Here is a 21,735-nt window from a genome sequence, read left to right as displayed (position 1 = left end):
CACGAGACCTGGACTTGCCCTCTATGTATTTGGTCTTTTCTTTGATAGTTTTTGCATCTGTACTTTATGAAACAATTTCCCAACTAGAAAGAGCATTTATGGAACATTTTCAATTGCATAATAACACATTAAATTCTAAGATCTCTATGTGCTCTCAGATTGCTCCTTTTCTATAGCATCCTATTGTCATCTTTTGGATATAAAATCTTTGTGAAACTCTCTGAATTTATAAAATCAAATCTTAAGACCTATTTTGCACCTTCAACTTTTTGCTTCCTGAAGAGTCAGGATTTCTGTTCATCTTGGTCTTTTTTGTTCATGCTGCTTGTTTTCTTCAAATGACAGGCAATCCTTTGTGCCTGGACTACACTGAACAAATGAATGTCGGGAGGAGCGGTTGCCACAGGCCTCTCCCTGAGTGGACAGCGGGGGTGCTGCACACCTCCTGGGAGGCATTTCTTTGAGGTATATGGGTGGGGAGGGGTTGCCCAGCTGGGGTCCTAATATCCACATTAGAAGGCTTAGTGCCCTCCAACCATTCTGTTGAATTGTGGTGGTGGTTGTATTGTTTCGTTTTTAGGAAAAAAAGTCTTTTTAAAAAGTTGCCTGGTGGTATACAGAACAAGGGCCAGGGTGCTTGATCCATGCACATACCCTAAATGGATCCCCTTGTTTTCCGCCCCACTGCGTGCCTGGCCCTCTACCTGACCTGCCGACTTGGAGTCGAGAAGCTCTCCATCACTGCTTGGGGCAGGCTCTCCTGGCTCAGTCTGGGCTGCAGTTTCTCACTCTTGGTGGCATCTACTCACACACTCCTAGCACATTCCATCTTCCAGAATGTTGTTAGAAAGTCTATTCCCTTAATTATCCCCTCTTCCCCCTGCTCATCTACTGTTTTACTGTGATGGATTCATTCCTTCTTGAGTTTATACACTTTTATTTCAGTGGGGTCTCAGGAGGAACAGGAAGTCATCTCAAACCAGGAGATGAAACTATTATATAAACAGTATTTCATGTTTAAATCAGTTTGGGAAACCCAAAATAATTAAATTCTTAAGATTTTTGCTTCTTCTCAGAAACTGGTAAACACAATGAGATGTTAAAGTCATTAGTTTATTCATTAATTCCTTAATGTTATAGCTTATAATTCATTGATAATAAAAATTAAAACATAGAAAATCAAACAATTATTTAATGGTTAATTTTTTTTAATATATTTAAAATAGAAGGGAAGGGAAGGGAAGGGAAGGGAAGGACCGTTTCATGCCTTAAATCCAAAGTCAAGAATACCCTTGACTTTAAATTTTCTAGGAACTTTGTCCAGGAAAGAGCCTTGAATTCTAGTCTCAGGAATGGCACTACTTTTTTATGGCGCCTCGGGTAATTCATTCAGATTCTCTGAGCGTCATCATTTCCTGGTAGTCCTCCCTAGGACCTTTGTCTCCCTCTTCTTTTACCAACAGTACGCTGCTTCTGCTTTAGGAAAGTCACTCCTTCCTCACCTCTAGCTCCAGGTGTGGCCCTTGATTGGTGTAAGCCCGTTTGGTATCCCAGGCCACAGTGAATGGTTCAGAGGTGGGCCTGTGAGCAAACAGGAGCCAATGAATCAGGGAAGACATCTGCTGGGTCTTCTGGGGAAGAAATCTCCTATTCCTTCTGTAATAGCTACTGGAAGCTAGTGCATGTGGTATGAGGAGATGAGGGCTGGAAGTGCTGTAGCTCTTTTCCTACCATGGGAGTTGGGGATAGATGGGGTACAGACGCAGCTCATGCCATGGAAGATAGAGATGATGGATAAAACAGCAAGGTCACTTAATTTGGACCATAGTTCAAGGCTTATCTGAAGCCAAATCTGCCCCTCTGTCTCAAATACCACAGGCGCTGGTTGAATGCTACCACTAAACGAAACAATACTCATACACACATATATATATTACATATATATACATATCTATAAATATATATGTGTGTGTATAACATTTACTGGTAAGTTAATATCAAATATTAACTTTTTTTCAAGTTAAAAACACTCCCAAAAGTAGAAAAAATTCTAATATATATAATTTAGAAAATAAAAAGTTTACTAGAAAAATCTTTATTTGGTACAGATTCTTTTACTATGAAGAAAACAAATAAATTTTCTTCCTTTCATGTAGAAAGACCTTGCTTCACCTAATTCTACTTTAAAGGGATCAGTGGCTTCATTCATTAAACCTCAGAAATTTTCCTGGAGTACATTATTGAAGGAAGAAGAGTTAGGAAGACATGAAAAGTAACAGCTACTTGATTTCCTATTCAACAAACAGAAGATTATTCTAGAAATAAAATTAAAGTTTACTGTTCACCAGGTAGACTACCATGCTTCAAATTATTCAAATGTCCAATACAAGTTTTAACTTCTCCCTGATTAATTTTAGACTTTGATCCTACAACACTGTACTCTCTTAGACTTTTAACTAGTGTTTCTCTTAGAATTTGCTTCTAATCAAATTATTTGGAAACTTAAAAGAGTGATAACAGTTCAGAAATATATTTTAAAAATTAAAACACACAGTTCTCTCATATAACCTTTTTTATCTTCACATCTGTAATGCTGAATAACACTAGTTGTAATTGCTATATTACCAGAATATGTGAACATGAACCTTTGAAAATTTCTAAGTTGGCAGAAGTTTTCAAAGATAAATTCACTGATTAAAATCTACCTACAATGCTGCAAGACTATTATTTTGTACTGTGGCAATGCCAAACTACTTTTATTTGATATGCTTACTTTACCTTAATATTTAAAATTTCTGTTAAAAATAAAGAGATTTTTGGAAATAAAACGTAAAAGATTTTTAAGAACCCTACACTTGAAAATATGTACAATGAAAAGCTCCCAGTTTCCACTTCTCTGCTCCCCCAAATCATTTAAATTGGATAAAGTTGCTAAAACATAAAAGCAAGAAAAAATATTTATAAACAGCATCTTGAAGATTAATATGAACATGTTTATTGTCAAATTGAAGAAAAAAGCTAAATAAAAGATAAGGATGGGACTTTTCACCTCTCATTTTCAAATAACTGGTGACCCAGGAAAACAAATGAAAAAGAATTTTTGAAGTACAGATGTCAAGATAGGTTGTACTTCTTTATTTTAAAATCTTAGAAAAGATAAAATTAATTTGGGGAACAAATAAGATTTTTCTTATTTTTAAGTTAGTCTCTTCCTTTACCATGCCCTCAATTTGGGTGTCACTGCAACCTCTTCTCCATGCCAGATGATTTAAACACAAAAGACAAGCAAACTCATAGTTTTTCATAGGATTTTAAATATTTAAGTTATATATTTAAAAATCATCTATCTATATACCAATCCATCTATCCATCCATCCATTGAGGGAATTGAGGGTAAGAGTATGTTATTGGAAGGTTTTTTCTTTTACCTATTATATACTCTTACGTCAGGGCTAAAATATTTCTTCAATTTAGAAAATCCACAATGTATAATGAAAAGAGCCCATGCTGGGAATTACAAAACTAGAGTTTCAGTCCCAGCTCTCTACACTCTGGGAAGTGAGGCAAGTTTCTTAACCCCCCTGAAGAACCTCAGTTTCTCTATCTGTAAAATAAAGGAACAGTATGAACCAATTTAAGAAATTTGTGGGTTGCACATATGCACATTTCAAAATGTACTAGTTGCCTCTTGGGACAAGAGGAACAGTTGTTTTCTCTGCTGTCTCAAGAGGCAACCTGCTTGGTTTATGGGTGGGAAATTCAGGCCAGAGAGAGAGTCATGAGCATAACTGAATAGAATGAGGCAAGGTGGACAAAATAACTTTAAATTTCTGTGAGTTTAAGATTATGGCTTTAGGGTATTAATAATTTCTTAGGTTCATGTGCAGACAAAGGCTAGCTGGCTAATGACAAGATGGGTCAGTGGCAGAATGTTGTTCTCTGAGAAGTGGTAATGGCACTGCCTGGGTTTAGACTAGTCCTGAGAGTGAGTGGGATGCTAACGGGAGGTAGGAAGGCAAGCAGAAGGAACAATAATATTGTGTTACTTCTAAACAGAATGAAATACCAAAGTGATCAAGAAATGGCACCTTGACCAGCATTTTCGTTTCAGTTATGACTGACAGTTCACACACTTTTTGCAACTTCTGTCAAGCTCCCACTGCCTGAAAATAGAATCAGGTGGAAGAAAGAAAAAAGAATGCACTCCCTTGAAAGCCTTGGAGAATTAAGCAACAAATCGAATAGTAAATGCATAACAGGAAGCAAGCCCTCTCAGCTCTTCAACCACATATTTCAATCTCAATTTCTGAGGATTGAAAGTTCTAAGCTTAATTTGAGGGTCACGATAATTTCCTCTCTAGGACAGATGATTTATATCCACATATTTATATGCAAAGTACAAACAACTTAAAATGTTTACACTGAGTAGTAATGGAAGTCATGTGTCAAATAAAATATGGGGGAGGGGAAGAGTAAAGCTTTCTATAAAACTAAATCTTGCAGATACGTATATAATTAATCTGTGGAAGATCTGGCTAACAAACAAGAATGAATTGTTTACTTATTCTATTTAATTATAGAGAACATGCATTTTTACTCTTCATATATATTTTGTAAAGCCTCATTTTAAAAAAATGTTCTCTAGTGTTGCCTGAAGCTCTGTGGTTCCACATCTCTCTCAAGGAACATGGCCACACACACTTCTGTGACCTATGATCCCCATTTGTCTCAGCTCCCACCCCCAGGAAGAGTCAGTGAGGGATCCTCCTTCCACTGTGTCCAAGAGCAGAAGAGCAAGAACAGAAAAGAAAGCCCTCTTCTCAGAGATATCCTCAGGGGCCCCTCACGTAAGCCCTAAGGGGAGGCCAGGAGTGGACTCTTTCTACTGGAAGTCATGTGAATTTTTCACTAAGTACAAGTCTGCAGAAGCTGCCTTTCCTTAGCTTTTATCACCATGGATTCAGGTGCAAGCACACAGCAAAGCTCTATAGAAGTGTTATTTGGCTTCACAGAGTCCATAATTTCCATCCTGAACAGAAACCACCTTAGGGTTACTGTCTAAAGGGTATAAGAAGATATCAAAGAATGAACACTGTCATGGCTACCTAGTTCTTTCATGTAATGTGTCTTAGATGGAGAGATCATCATGGTCAATTCTTCACTCTCAAGTGAAGTCCAGCTCTCCCGTTTTAAGAGCCAAGATCTTCCCCAGGCTGTGCCCACCTCTTCATTCTCATCCTTCAGCTCTCAATTGGATTTGGGTACACCAGTGTACAGGATGAACATAATAAGGCTTGCTCCATTTTACCCACTGCCCTACATCATGCTTTTTGGATTTAACGATGACTACATTAAATATTCCTCTTGAGACCTCCAAGTCCTTCTTGTTTCAAACCCAGAGAAGCTGCTACTGCTCCATACTCTCCTTTTGTTTTTACTGTCACTAGGCAAAGAGTTGGAGTAGTACTGCTTGTTCCTCTCAGCTACAGAAAGGAGTATGTTAATGCAATCTATTCAAAACATATATTCTAATTTTCAAAAAAGCTGTTATTTCATCAGCAGTAATTTTTGCACACTCACTCTCAATTTGATTCTATAAATATACTAGCCAGTCCCATTGAAAATTCAGTGTCTTCTACTCTCTATCCCTCCCTACACCTTCCCACAAAAGGCTGAGATTGACAAAGAGAGCAAAAAATTACTTAGGGGGAAAAAAGGAATTTGTAGAGTTTACTTCAAAACAGACAGACCCTTTATGAGTTTTACCATAATACTAAATTTTCACTTCCTTGACGCACATAGCCAATTTTAACTAGAACCTATTAAAGAAAAAAAAGAACATATTTATCATTTTTAAACTTCTTTCATTTTTAGTCTAAACTGATTGGCTGCCTGACATATTTTAGATCATACCTGTAAGTAAAGTGAGAAAAATCTGAGACAAGAGTTGAGCTTTATTATATTAATTCAGGATCTAAACATATCTTACCTGTAAATATGTTTCCAAACCTTGTCGTCGTTGTTCCAGGACTTTTGGCACCCAGTTTCTAACATGTTTGGAAGGGATTTCTGGAGTTTTTATACATTTCTTAAGCTATAAGGACAGAAACAAACAAAACATAGAAAATGTTTCTTAATTGTATTAAGACAGTGGGGAAAAAAGCAAACAGAAGAAAGTGAGCCACTGCTATTTCCAAAAATAAGATAGAAGAAAATATTACACCAACGTTTTGTCAAAAAATCCTGTACTTAGTTGTTCTAAATAAATGTTTAGGTTTCAGAAAAAGGGTTTTTGTCATTGGTAATTGTTACTGTAGATCAACTGGCATTTCACATTGGAATTACTTAATCCAGTCATCTTTCCTCAAAAATTAAAAGTGTAGTAGATCAATTATAAAGAAATAAATTCATGGTTTCTTAAATCAATAAGTGTAGAAAAATTCTACTTGGGAGAAATACTTTTCTGATTAAAAGACTTACTATATTTTTTTCACATTAAAAAAGCAAAACAAAATGCAATTGTTTATAACCATCACCCCACAACATTTAAAGAGCTTTTTGAAAGTTCCATAACAGAACTAAAAAAAAAAAAAAAAAGGGTGGGGGAGGGGAGCCGAACCTTCCAATATTTCTAAGAATTAGATTTAAATTCTATTCATGGAAATGGAATGACCAGAAGTTCCAGGGGATCAAAATGGTGGTGGAACATACTCAAGGGTGTCATCTCCTCACAGAATCTTCGAACAACTAGCAAAACCTGGCAAAGCCATCTTTCTCAAAACTCTAGAAAACACTGAGAGTTGCAATAACTGGGCAACTGCTGAATCAGGAAAAACAAAAAACAAAAAACAAAACGGCTTGACAAATGGTTGGCAAAGCTCGTGGTGCCCTTGCTAGTCCCTTCCTGACCCCTTCCTCAGTGTGGTGTGGAGCCAGCCTTCTCTTCCACAGGGGGTCCCTGCCCTGTTCCAGGGGGAGAAGAGTAACCCTTACGCAAATACCAGGGTGCTTGTATGTCAGCGGCAACCTGTCAGATGGAAGGCTGAAAGTGTGAGCCAAGAAAAATGTCTTGGGCTTGACCTCTCAGAATTTGTTCTAAAGGCGGAGAAGAAGCTTGCAGATAGCTAAAGCACTATAATAAGAAATAACCAAGTTGAAGCAGCCCAGAGCCTGCAGTAAGTGATACAAAAAAAGCACCCAGAAGGCAATGAAAGTCTATTTCCAAGGAGTAGAAGGGCATTCAGATTCCTTGGAATGGGGGAATGCCAAAGGTAACAAGCAAGCAAAATCACAGGAAAAGAAGCAGGTCCCACAAAGGCTCAGAAAAGACAAAGAGAACCTTGCACTTCATATTTGTCTCAGTTTTATCTTCTTGATAGGAGGGCTAAATTCTGAAGGAGACTACCAGCCAAAGCAAATAAATTTGCAAAGATTGTGAAAGGTGTTTTTACTTTGGCTTGTTTTTGTTAGTTGCTGGCACTCAAGAAAATCTCTGTTATATCCCTAAATGGATACAGGCTTAAGAAACAGATATATGAGTACTAATACAAGAGTTAACACTATAAAATGTTAAATTATACAGTGTGCAACAAAAGATTACCAAACAAAGAAACAGGAAATGATGGCCCATACAAAAGAACAAGATAAAAATCCAGAAACAATCAATAAAGAGGACCAGACTGTGAACATGCTGGACAAAGACTTTTAAAAAATGATCCTCAGGGAGTGGATGTGACTCAAGCAGTTGAGCGCTCACCTCGCACGTGGGAGGTGCTAGGTTCAGTTCCTGGTACCTCCTGAAAAAAAACAAACAACAAGCAAAACAAATGAAAAAACCAACTCAGGGAAGCCAATGTAGCTCAGTGGTTGAGTGCTGGATCCCACATACAAAGTCCTGGATTCAATCTCTAGGCCCCAGTGCCTCGGAAAAAAAGAAAGATCCTTAAAAGGCTAAAGGAGGGGGGAGTGGAAGTACGCTCAGCGGTTGAGTGCCTGCTTCCCATGCATGAGGTTCCAGGTTCAATCCCCAATTCCTGATAACTCCTAAAAAGAAATGCTCAAGGAGATAAAGGAAAACATGGAGAAAGAACTAAAGGACATGAGGGAAAAAATAAGTCTAAATAAAGAGTTGGATATTTTAAAAGCAACCAAACAGAAATACTGGAGTTGAAGACCACAATATCTAAAATGAAAAATTTCCTAGGGGGTTACAAAAGCAAATTGGAGTTGGCAAAAGAAAGAAATGGTGACATCAAAGATAAGACTATAAAAATATTTCAGGTTGAAAAGCAAAAAAGAATTTTAAAAAGTGAACAGAGCATAAGAGACCTGTGGGAAAGAAACATGAGTAACAGTGTATGCATTATGGGAGTCTCAGAAGAAGAAAAAGGAGAGAAGGAATACTCACAGTAAAAATGGCAGAAAACTTTCCAAGTTTAACAAAAGACATGAGCATGCATATTCAACAAGCCCTACAAATCCCAAATAAGACAAACACAAAGAGACATGACAGCAAACTGTCCAATGCCAAGGACAAGCAGTGAGTTATATACAAGGAAGTCCCAACATAATTAAGTACTTCCTAAAGACAACAAACAAATGAAAAAACCCAACTCTCATTGAGGAGTAGATGTGGCTCAGTAGTCAAGCACCTGCTTCCCATGTACAAGGTCCTGGGTTCAATAGCCAGCACTTAAGAAGAAGAGATTAAGACATTCCCAGATAAACCAAAGCTGAGGGATTTTGTGACCACTAGACCTGCCCCACAAGCAATGCTAAAGGGAGTTCTTCAGCCTGAGAGGAAAGGACACTAGGCTGTGGATTACGGCAGCATAAAGAAATAAAGACCTCCAGTAAACATAACCATATGACTAATTATAAATACCATTACTATTGCATTGTATTTTTTTATAATGCAACTCCACATTTTCTTACAGATTCTAAAATGCAAACGCATAAAATGTAACGATAAATCTACAGTTTTGGACTACAATGAAAAAGAAATAAGTGTATCAAATCAAAAGTGGTTGTTATAGATTTAGGATGTCAAATTTTAACCCACTGAAACCACAAAGAAATAGATGAAAAATACACACAGAAAGAAATAAGAAGGGACTCAAAATGGTACAATACAAAAAGTCAAATAAATATGAAAGTAGACATTAATGCAAGAATCGAGGGCCAAAAAAGGTATAAGACCTACAAAGTCAAAAGAGCAAATGGAAAGATGAAGACCTGAATTATCAGTAGTTACTTTAAATGTAATAGATATACAAATGGCCAAAAGTCACATTAAAAGATGTTCAATTTCATTAACTATCAGGGAAATGCAAATAAAAACAAACAAGGAGATACCATTTCACACCTACTAGAATGACTACTATTTTTTTTTAAAAAAAGGAAAATAACAAGTACCGGAGAGGATGTGGAAAAATAATACTCATTCATTGCAGGGGGGATGTAAAATGGTACAGCCAATGTGGAACAGTCTGGCGGTTCTTCAGAAAGTTAAGTATAGAATTACCACATGACCCAGCAATCCCACTTCTAGGTATATACCCACAAAAATCAAAAGCAGGAACTTGAACAGATATTTGCACACCGATGTTTATAGTGGCATTATTCACATGCCAAAAGATGGAAACAACCAAGTGTGTCCATCAACTCATGAATGGATAAACAGAATGTGCTATATACATGCAAAGGGAATATCATTCAGTCGCAAAAAGGAATGAAGATCTGAAACATGTGACAAATGGGTGAACTTTGAAGACATCAAAGTGAAAAAAGCCAGATACAAAGGGAGAAATATTGTGTGAACTCACTGATAGGAAATAGTTAGAATAAGCAATTCACAGACTCAAAAAGTAGAATACAGGTTACCAGGGACTGGGGTGGGGATTGAGAATGTGAAGTTAATGCTTAAATTGAACAGCGTTTTTATTTAGGAAAATGGAAAAGTTTTGTAATGATGGGGGTATGGTAGCACAACATTGTGAACATAATTAACAGCATGAATCTTATATTTCAATGTGGTTAGAAGGGAAATTTTAGGTTGTATATATGTTCCTAGAATAAAAATTAAAAACAAAACAAAGGAAAAAACCGCACTGACCATTCTCATCTGACCATCTCTAGGCAGCAGTTTCTTTTTGTTTTCTGTTTTTGCTGTTTTTTAATTGTTACCATATATACACTATAACATTTCCCATTTCTCCATATCTTCACTATACTACTTCACCATGTTATTTTCCTTTTTATTTATTTTTAATAACAGTCATTCTAGTGGTTGTGAGGTGGCATATCATAATGGTTTTTTTAAAAAGATTTACTTATTTTTATTTATTTCTCTTCCCCTTCCCTGCCCCACAGTTGTCTGCTCTCTGTTCATTCACTGTGTTCTTCTGTGCCTGCTTGTATTCCTGTCAGCAGCACCCGGAATCTGTGTCTCTTTTTGTTGCATCATCTTGCTACGTCAGCTCTCTGTGTGTGCGGCGCCATTCTTGGGCAGGCTGCACTTTTTTTGCACTGGGCAGCATTCCTTATGGGGCGCACCCCTTGCGCGTGGGGCTCCCCTATGCAGGGGACAACCCTGTGTGGCACGGCACTCCTTGTACACATCAGCACTGTGTGTGTGCCAGCTTATCTCACGGGTCAAGAGGCCCTGAGTTTGAACCTTGGACCTCCCATGTGGTAGGCGAACGCCCTATCTGTTGGGCCAATTCTTCCCTCATAATGGTTTTGATTTGCATTTTCCTAGTGGCTAATGATATTGAGCATTTTTCCAAGTGTTTATTGACCATTTACATATCTTCTCTGGAAAAATGTCTATTCAATTCCTTTGCTCATTTTTTGTTTTTGTTTTTGTTGTTGTTGAGCTGTAGAAATTCTTTATATATTGTGGATACTAAACCCTTTTCAGATATGTAGTTTCCAAATATTTTCTTCCATTCTGTAGATTGTCTTTTTTTTTTTAAGGTGGGAGCCGGGGAATGAGCTCTGGACCTCGTATGCGGGAAGCCAGCACTTGACCACTGAGTCACATTGGCTCCCCTGAATTGGTTTCTTTTTTCCATTTGTTTTGATTGCTGTTTGTTTTTGTTTTTTATGAGGAACTATGAAGCAAATGCAGGACCTCCCATGTGGGAAGCAGGCGCTTAACCACTTGAGCCGCATCTACGCCCTGTAGATTGAGATTGCCTTTTTATTTTCATGATAAAGTCCTTGGATGCACAAACATTTTAATTTTGATGAAGTCTCATTTATCTACTTTTCTTTTGCTGCTCATGTTTTTGGTATAAAGTTTAAGGCTCCAATGCCTAATATAACGATTTGAAAATATTTTCCTATGTTTTTATCTGAAAGTTTTACAGTTTTAACTCTTATAATTAGTCACTGAGCCACTTTTAGAGTTAAAATCAGTTGATCAAAGGCATGAGGGTATATTCCTGAACTCTCAATTTTATTTCATGGGTTCTTATGTCTGTCCTTGTACCAGTGTCACACTGTTTTGATTACTGTAGCTTTGAAATAAGTTTTGAAATCAGGAAGTGTAAGTCCTCCAACTTTGTTCTTTTTAAAGATGGTTTTGGCTATTCATGGCCTCTTATGTTTGTATGTGAATTTGATGATTGTTTTTTCCATTTCTGCAAAAAGTTGTAGGAATTTTGATTGGGATGTGTTGAATCTGTAAACTACTTTGGGTAGTATTGACATTATGATGATAATAAGTCTTCTAATCCATGACAAAAAATGTCTTTCCATTTATTTAGGTCCTCCTTAATTTATTTTGGCACTGCTTTATAATTTTTCACACACCAGTCCTTTGCTTACATTTGTTAAATTTATTCTTAGATATTTTATTCTTTTAGCTATTAAAATTGAAATACCTTCTTGATTTCCTTTTCAGGTCATTCATGCTATTGTTTAGAAACACCACTGATCTTTCCTTGTTTATCTTACATTCCATCATTTTGCTGAGTTCACTTATTAGCTCTAGTTGCTTTCTTCTATATTCTTCTAGATTTTCTTTCTCAATATAGGATCATGCCATCTGTAAATAAGGATAGTTTGACTTCTTCTTTTCCAATCTGAAAGCATTTTATTTCTTTTACCTGACTAATTGCTCTTACTAGAACTTGCTGTAAAATGTTGAATAAGTGGTGAAAGAAGGCATCATGGTCTTGTTACTCATCTCATGGGGAAAGTTTTCAATCTTTCACTGTTTAGTACAATGCTGGCTGTGGGTTTTCCACACATGGCTTTTTTTTTTTAAGATTTATTTTTATTTATTTATTTCTCTCCCCTCCCCCACCACCCCCGTTGTCTTTCCTCTGTGTCAATTTCCTGCATCTTCTTTGTCTGCTTCTGTTGTCGTCAGCGGCACAGAAATCTGTGTTTCTTTTGTGTCATCTTGTTGTGTCAGCTCTCCGTGTGTGTGGCACCATTCCTGGGCAGGCTGCACTTTCTTTCGCGCTGGGCAGCTCTCCTTACGGGGCGCACTCCTTGCGCGTGGGGCTCCCCTACGCGGGGGACACCCCTGTGTGGCACGGCACTCCTTGTGCACATCAGCACTGCGCATGGGCCAGCTCCACATGGGTCAAGGAGGCCCGAGGTTTGAACCACAGACCTCCCATGTGGTAGGCGGATGCCCTAACCACTGGGCCAAGTCCACCACCCTATATGGCCTTTAAAATGTTGAGGACTCTTCATTGTATTCCTTTTTTCCTGAGTGTTTTTATCAAGAAAGGGTGCTGGATTGTTTCAAATGTCTTTTATGAGTCAACTGAGATAATATATTTTTTCCCCTTCATTCTATTAATAGGTAGTATTACATAAGTGGTTTTTAAAAAGACAGTACTAGAATAAAATTTCAATAAAAATTAAAAATAAAAACTGGGAAGAGGGTAAGGAATTCTGGGAAGATGGCATTAGTGTAGCTCAAGCAGGGTGTAGCTCAGGGGAAAGAGGGAAGAAGTCATCCAAGGGAGCTGCTTTTGGGATCTGCAGAACAGGAGAGTGTAGTACACATTGTCCCAGAGGGATTGGGGACCGAGAAATGAAGAGGCCATTGGGGAAAACGTGAGTACGAGCCCCACAGCTGGGAACACCACGTATCCCTCAACCTGGAGACAGACAGCCTCAGTAAAACCTGTGGCTAAATGGCCAGTGGAGAAGGGAAAGGACATATTCCTCCTTAGGAAGAAGAAGGGTACAGCAGAGGGCTGACTGTGGTTTGTCTTCAGTGAGTTTAAACATTATAGCCCGGCTTTGATTCATTGACTCAGAAAATCCAGTCAATGGAATGTGAAAGATCAATCTCCATGGAAAGGTTTGCTGAAGAGTGCTACCTGCTGGCCAGCCAGGAAACTGAAGGAAGACAAGGCTTGTCTTTTGTTCCTTTCCCAGACCTTATTGATCTGGTCTATGCTCTATTTATTAGTGAGTCCCAGGCCCTGTCCTGATAACTTTTAACAGGGCAATCTTAAAGTTTTAGAAAAAAGTGAACCAAAAATCAAAGAAGAGCAATGAAACGAAATCACTAGGCAAGAGAGACTGACCAACAGAGTAAAACAATCAACTTAGCCAGATAGTTAGATATCGGCAAATAACTGCAAGCCATACTAATAAAAAGGAAGATATGGCCCAACAAAAGGAACAAACCAAGAATCCTGACAAGGAATAAACCAAATATCCTGATGAGATACAGGATTTAAGACAAGTAATCAATGATATTCATGCAAATCTCTTAAATGAATTCAAAGAGTTGAAGGAAAATTTAACTAACAACATAAAGGATATTAAAACACTGTGTAAGCATAAAAACAATTTGAAAGTCTGCAAAGAAAAGTAACAGAGCTTATGGGAATAAAGACACAATGGATGAGATTAAAAATACATGAAAATATATAAAATGTATAAAAGCATATTTGAATTGGTTGACGAACAAATAAGCGAATTAGAAGAAAGAGAATCTAAACTTGAAAAGAAAGAAGAACACAAAGAGAAAAGAATGAAAAACTTAAACAGGTTCTCAGAGAATTGAATGACAGCACAAACATGTGTATCCCAGGGCACAAACAACAAAAGAGAAAATAGATAAATGGGACCTCCTCAAAATTAAACACTTTTCCACCTCAAAGGACTGTGTCAAAAGGGTGAAAAGGCAGCCAACTCAACGGGAGAAAATATTTGGCAATTGTATATCTGATAAGGGTTTAATAACCATGATATATAAAGAGATCATTCAACTCAACATAAAAGGACAAACTATCCAATTAAAAAATGGGTGACTGTGACCTAAAACTTCTTTGAAGACAAAATGAAAAAAAGTAAGACAAGGGGGAAGAAATGGAAGGAAATGCCACTGTACATATAGGACAACAGATATTACAGGTATGAAAGGCAAAATGTCAAAAACATTTTTTTAAAATTTTTCATTATTTTTTCAATATCCCAATTTTTTAACTTTTAGTTTTAGCTTTTCTAAATTATTATGTATTTTATTTCTTATGTTTAAACCTATCATTATTATTTCATTTTACTTTTAATTATATTTGGCAATATTCTTGGCTTCATTTTTGAAGAAGTTTTGGATTATAGAAGGGTTACAACTGTGGCAGGGGAGGATCATTGGTGTAGGGTGTCAGTGATGGTTGATACATTGGAGGAAGTTCACCTGGGCATACAAATAAGGTATGTAAATGTGTTCAGATGTTCATGGGGCACTGCCATCACGGGTAGAGATTCACACAACAATTGAGAGAATATTGAATTCCTATCCTGGGGAGCTCTGCCACATTTTCTAATGGAAGAGCAACAATCCCCCAAGCACAGGGGCAACGACTACTGAAGAAGGATGGTCCATTGATTGGGCCCTTGATATTGATGACTATGCTTATGAGCCTTTGCTGTTGAAATTGCAACTTAGCCTAGCGTTGTAGGGTGCCTAAGAGTTACCTCCATGTTGCTCAAATGTGGCCTCTAAGCCAAACTCAGCATATAAATGCATTACCTTCCCCCCAGCATGGGACATGACTCCCAGGGATGAGCTTCCTTGGCACAAAGGGATTATTACCAAGCAACTAGAAAAAGACCTTGAATAAAAGGACAAAAGGTAAAGACAAATGACTTTATATGGATGACACTTCAAAGTAAGTCAGGAGGTCATCAGAGAGGTAACATTTGTGTCCCCGCAGGATCTCATAGACTGCCAGAGTAGATACTACTCCAAATAGTGGGGCTCCTGAGGGCTCTGGAGAATTCCAGGTCCTATCGTCTTGACAGATAGTTCCAGAGTTTGGTGCCTTGCCAGTGGGCCCTACTTTGGAGTTTGTGCTCCTGAGTGTGACAGATTTGGACTCAGAAGTGACTTCTCTACACATGCCTCTTCTGTCCCTTTTATTTGGACCTATAGTTGGTGCTGGAGTTGATAGTTGTATGTCCAAGAGACTTGAATTGCTGGGCTGTCCATGTGCCATCTGGGCCCTAAGCCTTAGCTGAGTTGCAACACCAACTCTCCAGTTCATTGGACTCACCCAGGACAACTAACAAGGAGGTAAGGATGGACAACCACCACACCAAGGAACCAAGAGAGTCTATAACTGCAAGCAAGAGAGTCACATCCATCAGCCATAGGGGATCAAAGCCCCCTTTCAATCAGAGATGGTGTGGCCATCACCATCCCAGAATCCTCAGGATTGGGGAATAAAATATGGACTACAGTGGACTTACTGGTATTCTATTATAGACTTATTGTAATTCTAGCAATGGAAGAAATTATATCATTGATGTGGAGACAGTGGCCACTGGAGGTCCTGAAGTCAGGGAGAGAGAAAAGATGTGCAATATAGGGGCATTTTCAGGACGTGGAATTATCCTGAATGAAATTGCAATGACAGATAAAGGCCATTATATATCCTGCCATAAGCTATAGAATTGAGTAGGAGAGAATGTAAAATAAATTGTAAACTATAATTCATGCTTAGAGGCAATGCTCCAAAATGTGTTTATCAAATGCAATGAATGTACCACACCTAATGAAAGAAGTTATTAATGTGGGGGAAAGTGGGAGGTATGGGGACTGGGGCATATGGGAATCCCTTATATTTTTTTACATAACATTTTATGTAATCTAAGTATCTTTTAAAAACAAATAAAAGATATACTTTAAAAAGTGGGTGAAAGACTTGAAAAGACAATTGTCCAAAGAAGTAAGACAAATTTTGTAGAAACACATGAAAAAAATGTTCAACAGAGTTGGAGGAGAATGTAAGAATAACTAAAAAGATAAAAGATAAGTAAAAACAACATACAGCATACATACACCCAAAGAAAATATGGCTAAGGTAAGGAATTCCTTGACAGTAAGTAACATTGAATATTAATGGCTTAAACTCTCCAATCAAGATAAATAGATTGGCAGAATGGATAAAAAAATATGACCCATCTATATGCTGTCTACAAGGAACTCACTTTAGACCCAGGATGAAGGGAGGCTAAAAGTGAATGGTTGGAAAAAAATTTTACATGCAAACAATAACCAAAAAAGGGAGGGACTAGCTACACTAATATCAGACAAAGTAGACTTTAAGTGCAAAACTACTGTAAAAGATGAAGAAGGACTCTATATATTAATAAAAGGGAAAATCTATCAAGAAGAAAGTAAAATCATAAACACATATGCACCTAAACAGGGTGCATCAAAATACATGAGGCAAACATTGAAAAAATTAAGTGGAGAAATAGATGTCTCTACAATTATACTGGGAGACTTTACTACACTATTATCACCATTGAAGAGAACATCACAAAAGAGAATCAATAAAGAAACAAAGACTTTGAATGATACATTAGAGGACCTTGAAATTGCACTTAGCCTAGTGTTGTAGGGTATGTCTGTATATCTATAACAGACATATACAGAATATTACACAAAAATAGAGTGGGATTTATGTTCTTCTCAACTGCAGATGAATCATTCTCCAGGACAGACCATATGCTAGGCCACAGAACAACCCTCAATGAATTCAGAAAGACTGAAATTATACAAAGTTATTTCTCTGACCACAAAGGAATGAAACTGGAAATGAATAAGGAGCAGAGAAGCAGATTAGGCACAAAGATATGGAAGTTAAACAACAGACTTTTAGACACTCAGTGGGCAAAGAAGGAAACTGCAAAAGAAGTTAGTAAATACCTTGAAACAAACGAAAATGACAACACAATGTTATCAAAGATATAGCAAAAACAGTACTAAGAGGGAAATTCATAGCCATAAATGCGTATATTAAAAAAGAAGGAATAAAATCAAAGATCTAACTGCACACCTGGAGGAATTAGAAAAAGAGCAACAAACTTACCCCAAAGCAAGTAGGAAAAGGGAAATAACAAAGGTTAGAGCAGAGCTAAATGAAATTGAAAATAAGAAATCACTAGAAATGATAAAGAAAACCAAAAGCTGGTTCTTTGAGAAGATTAATAAAATTGACAAACCCTTAGCTAGACTAACAAAGAAAAAAAGAGAGAAGATGCAAATACATAAAATAAGAGGCAAGGAAAGGGATATCACCACTGACCCACAGAAATAAAGTATCATAATAGAATACTTTGAAAAATTGTATGCCAACAAGATGGATAATTTAGAGGAAATAGACAAATTCCTAGAAAAACACAAGCAGCCTACATTGATGAAAGAAGAAATTGATGAACTCAACAGATGAATCAAAGCAACAAGACTTAATTAGTCACCCTAAACCTCCCAACTAAGAGGAGCCCAAGACCAGGTGAATTCCATCAAACATTCTGGAAAGCACACACACTAATCCTGTTTAAACTCTTCCAAAAAACAGAAGTGAAGAGAACACTGCCTAATTCATTCTATGTCGCCAATATCACCCTAATACCAAAGCCAAAGATATCACAAGAAAGCAAAACTATAGATCTCTCTAATAAATCTAGATACCAAAACTCTCAACAAAATACTTGTTAATTGTATTCAACAACACATCAAACGAATTATACACTGTTACCAAGTGGGCTTCATTCCTGGTATGCAAGGATGGTCCAATGTAATACACCACATAAACAGATGGAAAGAAAAAGGAAAAAAAACAACAAATGATCATCTCTATAGATGGAGAAGAGCTTTTAATAAACTACAACACCCATTACTGATAAAAACACTTCAAAAAATAGGAAAAGGAAACTTCTTCAACATGATAAGGGGTAAATATGAAAAAATCATATTCAATGGTGAAATCCTAAAAGCTTTCCCTCTAAGATCAGGAACAAAACAAGGATGCCCACTTTCACCATTCTTATTTAATTTTTTAAAATAAGAATGTTAGAAATACTTGCTTGAGCACTTAGGCAAAAAAAAAGATATGTAAGGCATCCAAATTGTAAAGGAAGAAGTAAACATTTCACTATTTGTAGATCACATGATCCTATATATAGAAAGCCCTGAGAAATGTACAGCAAAGCTTTTAGAGCTTATAAGTGAGCTCAGGAATGTGGCAGGTTATAAGATCAATGTGCAAAAATTAGCAGCATTTCTGTACACCAATAATGAGCAAACTGAGGAGGAAATCAAGGGAAAAATCCCATTTACAATAGCAACTGAAAGAATCAAATACCTAAGAATAAATTTAACTAAAGCACCCTCCCAATTTAAAGGTGGAGTGGACATCACCATCCCAGGGTCCACAGGATGGAGGAATAAAATATGGATTAGAGTGGACTTACTAGTATTCTACTATAGAACTATTGTGACTCTAGCAATGGAAGAAATTGTATCATTGATGTGGAGATGGTGGACATGGGATTTGCTGAGGGCAGGGAGAGGGAAGAGGAAGTGTGATGTGGGGGCATTTTCAGGAGTTCTGGAGTTTTGGGAGTTCTCCTGAATGATACTGCAGGGATAGATGCAGGACATTATATATCCTGCTATAACCCACTGAATGTACTAGGGAGAGTGTAAACTACAATGTAAATTATAATCCATATGGTGCAGCAGTGCTCCAAAATGTATTCACCAAATGCAATGAATGTGCCACAATGATGAAAGAGGTTGTTGATGTGGGAGGAGTGGGGTGGGGTGGGGTGTGGGGTATATGGGACCCTCTCACATTTTTTAATGCAACATTTTTTTGTGTTCTATGTATCTTAAAAAAAAGACAAATAAAATTTCAAAAATTAAAGGAAAATAAAATAAAATTTTAAAAATTTAACTAAAGATGTAAACGACTTGTATGCAGAAAACTACATAACACTGTTAAAGGAAATCACAGAAGACCTAAATAAATGGAAGAATACTCTCTGTTCACAGATAGGAAGACTAAACATCATTACGATGTCTATCCAACTCAAACTGATTTACGGTTTTAATACAATCCCAATAAAAATTGCCACAGCATTTTTTACTGAATTGGAAATGCTAACTATGAAATTTATTTGGAAGGGCAAACAGCCAAGGACATATTGAAAAAGAAAAATGATATCGGAGGAATCACACTACCTGACTTTTAAAACATACTAAAAGGTATAGTGGTCAAAACAGCATGCTATTGGCAAAAGGATAGACATACTGTCCAAGAGAACCAAATCGAGAATTCTGATACAGATCCTTGCATACACAGTTAACTGATATTTGACAAGGCCTCCAAACCCATTCAACTGGGAGAGAATGGCCTCTTCAACAAATGGTGCTTGGACTACTGGATATCCATATCCAAAAGAATGAGAGGGGAATATCATCTCATACCTTATACAAAAATTAACTCAAGATGGGTCAAAGATCTAAATATAAAAGCCAAGACCATAATCTTAGAAGATAATATAGGGAAGCATCTACAGAATCTTGTATTAGGAAATGGTTTCACGAACTTTATACCCAAAGCACGAGAAATGAAAGAAAAAACAGATAAATAGGACCTCCTCAAAATTAAAAACTTTTGCACCTCAAAGGAGTTTGTCAAGGAAATGAAAAGGCAGCTTACTATATAGGGGGAAATCTTTGGTAACCATATATCTGATAGCAGTCTAATATCCAACATATATAAAGAAATCCTATACCTCGAAAATAAAAAGACAACCCGTTTGAAATATGGGCAAGTGATTTGAATGACACTTCTCCAAATACATAAAAATGACTAAAAAGCACATGAAAAGATGCTCAACATCCCTAGCTATTAGGGAAATGAAAATCAACACTATAATTAGATATGATCTTACACCCATTAGCCTGGTGGCTCTTAAAAAAACAGAAGACTACAATGTTGGAGAGGATGTAGAGGAATGGGAATCCTTTTCCACTGCTGGTGGGAATGCAGAATGGTGCAGCCATTGTGGAGGATAGTCTGATTGCTCCTTAAGGAGCTAATAATAGAATTGCCATATGATCCAGCAATCCCACTGCTGGGTATCTACCCAGAAGAACTGAAAGCAGGGACACAAATAGATTCATGCATACCAGTGTTCACAGTGGGATTATTCATTGTTGCCAAAAGTTGTAAACAATCCAAATGTCCATCAACAGATGAATGGATAAACAAATTGTGGTATATATACACACAATGGAATATTACTCAGCTGTGAGAAAGAATGCAGTATTAACACACAGGATAGCATGGATAAATCTTGAAGAACTTATGTTGAGTGAAACAAGCCAGGCAATGAAGGACAAATATTACATGCTTTCACTGATATGAATTAAGCAAATTGAGCCGACTCACAGAGCTAGAGACTGGAAGACAGGTTGACAGGAGATAGAAAGGGAGAAGATGGTTGTGAGCCAATGGCCAAGTGGGGAAAATATGATAAGATGGAAGGGTGTAGTTGTGCAGTGGATGGGCATGACAGTAGTTCAATGATGCTATTGGGTTGGGTGGTGCTGGTTTGTGATGGGGGAAGAGTGGGGAATGTGGGTTGGACTGTTCATGGAACTGGGGGGAGGGTTGGGGGAGGGAGCAGGTGACCTCTGGGGATTTGCAGGTATGTGGCTGAAACTATAATGTTGGGAATGTTCTTTTGGCAAATATAGCAAGGGAGGATTACTGGGTTAGGGTGTTGGATGTGGGGCATGCGGGACAGGGTGCACATGGGTCAGGCTTCTAGGGATTGAGTGTTCATCTTGTCAAAGTGTGTTATATCAGTGGTGGAGACCCACATAATGAGCAGGAAGGTGTTGCACTCACATCCTGGGGAGTCCTGCTATGTTCTCAAATGGGGAGGGGAGGAAGTCTCTCAAGAGCATAGGCAGTGCCTAATAGGGGAGGACAGGCCATTATAGCAAGCCCTCAGTGTTGTTGCAAGTAACTATGAACCTTGTTTTTCAAGGAGGGAAGCTTGGTGGTTGCCATGGCTCCAGAGGGGAAAGGGAGGGAGGAATAAAATAGATGGAACATGGGGCATTTTGGGGATGATGGACATATTTGATGTGATCCTGCAATGATGGATACAGGCCATGTTAAATTTCATCAAAATTTATAAAAGCATATGGTCCAAAATGTAAACCAAAATGTAAATCATTGACCACGGTTAGTAGCAATGTTTCAATATTTGTATATCAATTGTAACAAATGTATCATCCACACATAAAATGTTATTAATAAGGGAAAAAGGGGGAGGATCTTGGGCATATGGAAATCCCCTATATTCTGTACAACACTTTCTGCAACCTAAAGCTTCTTTGAAGAAAAAATGAAAGAAAAAAAAAGTAAGACACTTGGGAATAAA

General features: G+C 37.5%; 1 protein-coding gene across 1 annotated transcript in view; it reads right to left on the bottom strand.

The window, feature by feature from the left end:
- Nucleotides 1-21,735, bottom strand: part of SNX24 (sorting nexin 24) — a 218,199-nt gene that overhangs the window by 67,190 nt on the left and 129,274 nt on the right. The window contains exon 3 of the mRNA XM_058277842.2: nucleotides 5,990-6,094. Coding sequence (XP_058133825.1) covers nucleotides 5,990-6,094 — 105 coding nt within the window. The remainder of the gene's footprint in view (nucleotides 1-5,989; nucleotides 6,095-21,735) is intronic.

This window comes from Dasypus novemcinctus, chromosome 2 (genome assembly GCF_030445035.2).
Source record: "Dasypus novemcinctus isolate mDasNov1 chromosome 2, mDasNov1.1.hap2, whole genome shotgun sequence".
Taxonomy (NCBI): domain Eukaryota; kingdom Metazoa; phylum Chordata; class Mammalia; order Cingulata; family Dasypodidae; genus Dasypus; species Dasypus novemcinctus.
This window is presented reverse-complemented; position numbering and strand designations above follow the sequence as displayed.